The sequence below is a fragment of the Cryptotermes secundus genome, unplaced genomic scaffold (assembly GCF_002891405.2).
Source record: "Cryptotermes secundus unplaced genomic scaffold, Csec_1.0 scaffold265, whole genome shotgun sequence".
NCBI classification, from domain to species: domain Eukaryota; kingdom Metazoa; phylum Arthropoda; class Insecta; order Blattodea; family Kalotermitidae; genus Cryptotermes; species Cryptotermes secundus.
In genome coordinates this window covers 194,863-204,350 of record NW_019725002.1, presented here as the reverse complement: position 1 = coordinate 204,350, position 9,488 = coordinate 194,863, and the positions used below count along the sequence as shown (strand labels likewise).

General features: G+C 41.3%; 1 protein-coding gene across 1 annotated transcript; it reads left to right on the top strand.

Moving 5' to 3' along the window:
• Positions 1-5,998: 5,998 nt before the first annotated feature.
• Positions 5,999-7,087, top strand: LOC111863165 (kelch-like protein 10). The gene has a single exon (XM_033750943.1). It carries the CDS (start codon positions 5,999-6,001, stop codon positions 7,085-7,087), a length of 1,089 nt encoding a protein of 362 aa, XP_033606834.1.
• Positions 7,088-9,488: the final 2,401 nt, after the last annotated feature.

Here is a 9,488-nt window from a genome sequence, read left to right as displayed (position 1 = left end):
GGACCTGAGCCGCTGTTTCTTTGAAATAACTCCTCAATTATTCTCATGAGACTGAGTGGACCCCCTTACAGACCCACTACTTTTCAGAAAATCTGGTAGCGCCGGGAATCAAACGCGCACCTTTGGATTTGTAGCCAGGAAATCTGACCACTACATCACAGAGACGGTCAGAAAGAGAGAGTGAAGAGTTCCTAAAGGGATATAAAACGTAACATATGTGATATTCGAATCTGGAAAGACATGTATTTCTCGACATATCTTTCTGCAACATTGATACGCTTGTCCCTTCACTTTGTCAGTGCGCCGAAACCCGCAACATCGAAGTGTTTTGACTGTTGCCTCAGCCACTTCCGCGCCTTCATTTCAACCTCTTCGTCATCAGCTAAACCTTTGCCTCCAAGTAGACCAAACAGATGGAATTCACTAAGGCCAAGTCCGGGCTGTAAGGCGGATGTTCAAGAAATTTCCACTGTAGTTCTTGAATTCTCTCCCGGGTTAAATTTGCTTAGTGGAAGGTGGAGTCCAGCTGGGTCCACTCGGCACGGCGGCCACTGATTGGCATGTTGTGGCCTACCCCGGGTGATTGTCATGATGGAGAATTTGGTGGAATGAAGATTGGCAGGGGAAACCGAAGTACTCGGAGAAAACCCGCCCCAGCGTCACTTTGTCCAACACAAATCCCACTTGACCACACCCCGGGATCGAACCCGGACCTCCGCGGTGGGAATCCAGCTACCAACCGCTTGAGCTATGGTGGAGCCTCTCTCCCGGGTTACTCGGGCTGTATGAGGTCTGGCATTGTCACGATAAAGCAGGAACCCTCTTGCCAGTTGGCCTGGAAGTGTTCTGCGTGTTGCATCTCGAAGCTCCAACGAAACTTCACAGTACGCTGTATTGCGCACGGCATATTGAGTTGAAAACACCCGCGACTCTATTCCAGTAACTAGTGTGTGCAGACTTCTACCTAATGTCACATGGAATTTCTGTACCTCAGTATCTCAAACATAGGAAACACGTGCCTACCCTTCAACCTGCAACGCGTGTATTGGACATCTATAAAACCTTTGATATATGAAACTATCAATGGAACCCCTTAAACACAGTCACGAAAGATCATGGTATGTCGCATTAAGGTACAAATAATCAATAATGTTCAAGATTTGTCTGAAGGAATTATCTAAGAATTTTTTGCACTACGTGAAATAACTGATAACGTGAACTCGAGCTCATCGCCGTAAAGAAGGAAAATTAAGAGGTAAAAAATCGATTAGACTAACTAATCTTTCTCGAACGCACCATGTAGAACATGTGTCCTTCGGGTTGTGAGACGTCGAGACCACCACATTTTGTAGACAGTTGGCTCATAGATGGCGATGATGTTGTCAACCTTACGCGCCGGCCGGCCACCCTTTACCCCCTGGAAGATTATTGGTACTCATTTCTGTTAGAGACTGAGTCGACCACAGAGCCATAGTGCGGCTGGAAGTATTAGGTCAATTGAAAAATCCAATCACCTCGTTTGTAGCATTGTGCCTCGACCAAGTACGCTACCGCGTGTCTTTGATATTGTCATTAATAACCAACAACGCTGGAGACGAGGATTGTAGGCTACCTTTGAGCAAGATAGGTGGAAGTCCTTTGTACTGCGGCCACTTCTGGCCTATTGTACCAGCCCCATGTGATAGGTGAGGGTGATTGTGGAGCAATTGGTGGAATGAAGATTGACAGGGGAAACCGAACTACTCGGAGAAAACCTGCCCCAGCGCCACTTTGTCCACCACAAATGCCACTTGACAAGACCCGGGGTCGAACCCGGACCGCCGCGGTGAGAAGAAGATAGGTGGTGATACTAGGAGATATATACCCACAAAACAGTAGATTTGCCATTCGGTTTATATGGTTGTGAACACTTGCCTCAAGACATGAGCGTTCAGCTCTACATAGAAAATCTCAGAGGAAAATATCTGGTGCAAAAATATGAAGACAATAAAGGAGAGAGATCATTTAATGAGGAATTTCGTAACTAACATAGCACTTCCAGTCCTCGTAGAACAAAATGTACGGTGGTTACTCTCACTTAGTCAAACGGACACGATGGGGAGAAACAAGAGTTCCTACCAAAACATTAAGCTTGAGATAGGGAACGGCATTTGTTTCCTTAGACTGTTATTGGGTTCCAGGGTTGTGAAGTTAGCTATTCACTTTATCAAGCCAATCTTTCACAATTACCGGTTTAGTGCGACCTTCAATTAAGTTCTGAAACTGATTGTATGCTGAACATTCCCTCAATGCCTTCACACGGAGATGGTGAGAAGGTGAGGGAAGGGCGAAAGGAGAAAGTAGCAAGCGGTAACAATTCAAGTTTTGTCATCCAGCGGAGGAGTCGCATTGTCTGGGTTTAAGGTCTGAATGCTACTGAAGTTCGGAGCAAAATTCTATCGTGAGAATGCGGGAAGATGAGCAGCAAGGAGTTAGCAAAGCATGAGGCACACCACACAGTGTGAGAAGCAGGGGAAGATGACTTCAACCTCAATTTATAGCGAAAATTATAATAATTGAAAGTGGTAGAATGGGCTACATGAAGCCTCCCCTATCACTTCGTTTGAACAAGAAGTAATTACCATTTATGTAAGTCTAGTTTACTTCCTAGCGATGAGTACATATCATTAAAACCCTAACATGTTTCGGTCATACAAGAGCATCTTCAGGGAGTGTGCCAAATTAAAGGGAAACGTAAGTCTTATATAAGAAAGAAAAATGTTCTATACTCAACAGATCAATAATTCACCTAGAAAGAACCACATCGAAACAACACAGCTCCATCTTTTCGATACATAAATGAGTATGAGACAGCGACAAACAACATAGCATGACACATCATAATCAACTGAATTACAATGGCTACGGCTTATGTATATGGATTTTAACATAATACTAGTTTTAGTCTTTTATAAAAAAAATTATGTCTCAGACATTATAAAATATTTATTTCTTACATATATGAATTGTAAAGTTTCCCTTTAATATGATACACACCCTGAAAATAGCCTTGTTTAAAAGAAATATAACAAGGTTTATTTAATCAAACAGGGAAATTAATTATGTTGTCACGCATAAGGGTTTAGCGTGACGAATAATTTTGTGTTCTAGATTTGGCGACTGAATTTACTGGATACTCACAAGTCTTAACTACAAGAAATTATAACACTCTAAATATTACTGCAAATATAACACATAAAATAAATTCTTTACATCACATAATTTTAATTGTATAGTATCCCGTCTGTAATGCAACAAAAGCGAATTCTTTCTAAAAGACAATAAAATATTGTCATGTGTCAGGGGTTTCGTGACAAGTAGTTAATGGGTTGCGGCTTTAGACGACGCTGTTTATTGGAGAATTACTCGTTTTCAGAGGAAGCGACCTGATTATTCCGTCGTCTCTCCCGTTTCCTATACCACGGTCATACTCTTACACCGCTATTCTCGGTGGCGTGTCTTCGCTGTTGGTTCTTCTCTTATCTCTCGTCGGATCTGAACTGCTCTGTCGCAATCTACCTTTTTAAGTAGCTCTTCGCGTACCGCTGAGAGAACACATTGTCGAAGGGTTCCGTTTCCCGTGTTAGCCAGAATATTCGTTAGAGCCTCTATTCGTTGCCTAGGAATTGCTAGCTGTTGACTAGCAATAGATGCTGGTTGTCAGCGCAATGTCTTGACAGTGCGTTACCTAGGAAGTGAGACTTCTCTATGCAGTGGGTTCACCTGTCACAATATATTTAATTCACTAAAAAGTGTTCGTTAAATGTTTCAAATGTCATTAACTATGTACATTTGATGTCATTGCTACATGTTTCGGCCACATATGGGCCATCATCAGGCAAAACTTATTTGGGGAGACCACTGCACTGTACACTTTGTCCTTAGTATCCTTAAGCATATTGTTGTTGTTAATTTGCTTCGTTGTATATTTTCATCCTATTGTTTTAACATCCGTTTCAATGTTCATTTTTATTGTGTCACTTACTGTAGTTGTGTGTGTTCAGAGCTGTTTGTTCCTTAACAAAGTCACACAAATATGAACCCATGAAAAAATAAACTTTAAATATTTATTACATTCTTGCTTCTTGCGTGATGCCGCAGAAGAAATAAAATCAAAAGTAGCTGAGATCTCAAGTGTGCGCGTCTTCCTGTTTACCTCATACTTAAAAAAGAGTCCGAATTAAGGCTTAGTATTGTATACGAAAAATTAATATATCTTTCTCAAATTGGGCGGGAGATTTGGTACCAATTTTGTTTCTTAACTTATTTAAAGGCGTTTCGCAGCTTAGTGTTATGACATGACGAAGGAGAGCCGGAATAGTGGAGCCAATAAAGAAAGCCGTCGCTAGGCAAGGGCTCGATAAACACGTTTCCGCTGCAACGGATACGTGCATAACAATAGGAGGAGATTTACATGACCCCGAGATTGATGAGACAGTAAAATACGGTCATGAGTCTCGCGAAACTCGGAAAGAGGAACGACTGTGCTGGCAAAGACCAGCAGCAATTTACCCGATCATACAGCAGTTCACTTCAGTCATGAGTTACAAATAAGCACTGGAAATTCTTGGTTGGTCGTTACGAACCTCCACTGTTGCCAGTCATTACTCAGCAACGGCTAGTGGCCACAGAATAACAAACAGAAGACTATGCGTGTGCTGAAGGTACAGTGAATTACAGAGTGTGTAAATGAGTGACATTGCTATAACTATTTGTAATTACTAGTTATAAGTGTTCAATAATTCCAACTATCAATCCAAACCCCGTGTCTAGCCAAAAGTACATGCCAGTATATTGTGATTTGATGCCTAAATGCCTGAATAGTGGAGGGAAATAATACGTCCGTTCCTAACGGTTCTAACGCATAATAAAATTGTTCACTGCACTACGCAACAGCTAGGTGAAAACGTTCCCGCGGAAACGAATACGCACGCATCAAAAGATGAGCTGCTGGAGGCAGTGAATTGTATGCGGTTCGTGTCGAAGTTACACAAGAAGGGCCCGTCGGCTGTTGACCACATAAGTAGAGGAACATCAATTGTTACAAGCAACTTCCGAGAAAGAATTAGACGTGACATAGCAGTGCCAGGAGACTCTGGAGTGGTACAGAACAGTGGAAGTGCTTTAATTAATAGTAGTTACGTGGGAACAAGTGAGTGACAGAATAGCTTGGCGATTGGACATCACCACGAGGGAAGCGATGCAATCTGCAGCAACTTGCGCATTACTTTCTACCAACAACGCGACACAGCACAAAGAGATACCAACTTTAAATGTAACAAAATGTACCTGTAATATAAATAACTCCAAATTAGTAGAATTTCCGAAAGCATGGAACGAATTTCGCATGAATCAACAGTTTTGCGATGGTATCCTTCGCAGTAGTGATGGGAAAACAGTATACATACACAGAGTAATTGTATCTCTTGTAAGTTCATATTTTAAAGATTTGTTTACTAACAGTCTGAAGGGAGGCGAAACTGAAATGAATGAAGTGAACCTGGATATTCCGGGCCATATACTTGACCTCATTTTGGATTATGCTTACACGGGTCACTGTAACGTGACTTTAGAAAATGTTGAACATCTATTGCCTATAGCTTATCAATATGAAATTCTTGGCGTTTTGCATCAAAGTTCCCAATATCTGTTTGAAAAACTTAAGCCTGAAAATTGTATTGGGATTTTTAAGTTTGCAAGGCGTTATTTTTGTTGTCACTTGGAAGACCGAGGACTCAAATATATATGTCATAACTTTAAACAAATATTCATACAAAGTCCGGAGTTCAAAGACTTGTCAGCAGAAGAACTAGAATGTATATTACGCCATGACGAACTGAATGTGCACAGAGAAGAGCTTGTGTTCGAGGCAGTTATGAAATGGATAGAAGCTGACCTACAGGTTCGAAAACAGTACCTCCGAACTTTAATCCACTGCGTGCGATATGGACTGACGAATATGAACTTCTTTAGGCACGTGATAAGGAATAAACTAATTCTCGCAGATCCAGAGTTGCAGAGCAGCCTATACTCCTCATCTGTCCTTGCCGAGCTGAACTCTGGACAATCATGTAATCGTGTCCTGAATAATGCCATTTCTCGGCCTCGTATTCCGTATGAAATCATCTTTGCTTGTGGTGGCTGGAATTGCAAGAGAGACACACGATTTATTGAAACCTATGATATAAGGGCAGATAAATGGTTCATACATACGAAAACTGATGTCATCGAACCTCGACAAACCCACGGTTTGTGTGCCTTGAATAACCTCATTTACGTCATTGGTGGTTACGATGACAGAGAATATTTGAACACAGTATGTTGCTACAACCCGATAACTCAGAAGTGGAAATACTGTGCCTGCATGCACCGCCCCCGAGGCGGGGTCAGCGTTTGCAGTCAAGATGGTAAAATATATGCATTGGGAGGTTACAATGGAAGAATCGGAATGAATTCTGCTGAGAGGTACAGCCCAAATCTCAATCAGTGGGAAATGATTCCATCAATGCATTGTGTACGATCTGAAGCCAGCGCTGCTAGTCTTAATGGCAAAATCTACGTTGTGGGTGGATTAAATGAACATGAAGGGCTGAGGTCTGCTGAAGTGTTTGATCCCCAAACGAACGAATGGACATTTATTCACTCTATGGCCACTGTCCGGTCAGGACTAAGTCTTGTGGCATACAATAATTATCTGTATGCTCTTGGAGGATATAACGGGGATACCATATTGAAATCAGGGGAGAGATATAATCCTACGCGTTCCTCAGAGTGGCAACAGATTTCTGAAATGCACCATCGACGCAATAATTTTGCGGCTGTTGTCTTGGAAGGTATGATTTTTGTCGCTGGAGGAGCCAAGTATTTGCAGCCAATTGCAGTTGTGGAATATTATGACGTGGATTCTGATGAGTGGCATAAGGCATCATCCATGAACATGAAACGGGATGGATTAAGTGCATGCGTGTTGGCAGGCCTGCCAAATGCAAAGGCATATTCCCAAGCATCCAGAATACAAGAGGCATCAAGCGATAACTCCACCCACTAATATAAGAGCAGTCACATGATTAAATTTATAAGCGACAAATAGAAATTTTGAAACACTTTGTATTATAAATTAAGGAATAGGTTTTCCCATTAATTGTGTCCATATATTATTTATATGACTTCAGAAAACTGTAGTATATTATTGAAGACTTTGAATAATATATATTTATCGGATTATCATATAAGTGGTGTTACTTGAGAAACTGCTTACATTTTGTTATAATTAATCTTTGTCCATTTGTTCTGCCATTGTGCTTTGGCTCCTTATGTCATGATAAAAATAATATGATCATGGATACCATGGGGTCAGAAACAAAAAATGATTGTGCTGGCGAAGGCCAGCAGCAAATTACTGTTCTGCCCTGGCCTGGTCTGCTCTACTGTGCTCTGCTCAGGGCAGCAGGAGAATGTGTATTAAATGTAGTCGGTAGTTAGTCATGAGCCATTTCACACCAAAGCAGAGAGGTATACACCGTTAGGAGCCGCTACCAAGCAACAACAAGTGAAGGCATAGCAGAAGAGAAGATTTTGACTGGGCTTTAATTATTTATAGAGTGAGCACATTAGTGAGTGATGTAATTAATTGTAGTTACGCATAGTAGGCATTCATAAAATGAATCCAAATCCCGTGTCTAGTCACTAACACTAAACGATATAATAGTGAATGGTAGGATAACTGTGAATAAAGACATGGAAATTATGTGAAAGGAATAAGTCTTGGTGTATTTTAAGACACTGCCCCGCAGTTATTTTGAAGAAACTGAGAAGACAGGAGTATATTGCAACATGGACCCCCAAAGCGTTTCCAGGCAACGGCTCGATAAACACGTTCTCGTGGATACGCAACAATGGAAACTGTGTTCGCTGTGGACTATGCTACAAATAGTTGGTAGGTGACACAATACTGCTGACAACGGAGGAGTGTGGTTTCTATGTGATCCGCGCCGCAATCGTTGCTATGCAACGACGAGGTAAACACGCCTCTAAAACAACAGAGAGTGTTTTCTATGTGGTCCATGCCGCGTTTATATAGTGACAGCCGTGAACTCTCAGTTCTGTTCAAGACAGAATTAGTTCATGGCCGTTACGAGTGACAGAACAAGTTCAGAGCAGAATTTCTGAGTTACGATTTACGAGCGAGTAATAGCGGCGAAAGGACGCGAACAGAGGAGAGAGGAAACCAGCAGGACTGGGAGCTGAGACCAAGAAGACTGATTACACCAGGCGATAAGATGCTGGAGAGAAGACCCGGCTAAGAACCAGAAGACAGATTAGTTAGGTTGCATTGTGTGAAAGACTTTATTTTTGAGTAATTATAATTGTAATTCTAATCAACTTACGCAGTAAACCGCTTCATCCAATCTGGAAGCCATTAACTTCTTGACGCGTTACCAGGATACGGGACAACATTTTTTTCTGGACATCCTGTCTCATATTTCAACCTGAATATCGATCTCAGGACTGTGAACTGACCTCGTAAACCCCTGAACACGAAGCAGAATTTATAATCACTCAACTACTAGGTTCGGTGTACGGCTAATAGGGGAATCCATAATACCAAATTCCTGAATATCCAGGTGACGTCCTCCTTCATATTAGCATTTGTTGTGAATAAGCTGTGTGTGTGTCAGTCATCATAGTCGTCCGCTACGAGTCTATGACGGCAGACCAACAACTACAGAACTCCAGCTCCAGCAAGAAAATTCAAGGTAGCCACAACCAACAAACCAAACAAATCAAAAGCAACCACGTGCAACACAAGGATACCCAAATAAAAGTGATGGTTACCCATATAACAAAATAACCAGAGATAACTACAACAGGAGGAAAGAAAACCACATTACAGTGAGCAGCAGAATCCTTAATCATAACATGTACACCTGAAGATGGCCAGTTAGGCCGAAACATGTGTCAAATAAAGGAATACGAAGAAAGAATAGTAAACGACGTTGCACTTAGAAGGCACAAAACTCCGAAGTCGGATATATACCAGACTTCATGATGATACGTTCATGTTCATACGTTCAAGTAATATTAAGGTTGTTATGCACGCAACAATACCTACCAAGTCTCTTGGTGATCGGTATAGGCCTTCGAAATGTGTTAGTAGGGGATACACATACAGATCCAGAGAGAGAGAGCCGATCCCATAGGCCTTTTTTTTTAAATAAGGAAATGAGGCTAAAAAAACAGATATATAATTTATTCTTCTACTAGTTTCGAAAAGAATCTTCTATTTTTTATTGATGTTCCCAGAATTCCCTTTTGAATATTTTCAAATTAGGTGCAATATGCAATAAAATTAAGATATTTCTTCATTTTAGTTTCGTGGCATGCTCAACAGCCACTATCAGATGACTCGACATTAAGCACTGTAAAAGGTTCTGTAATTTTACACTTGC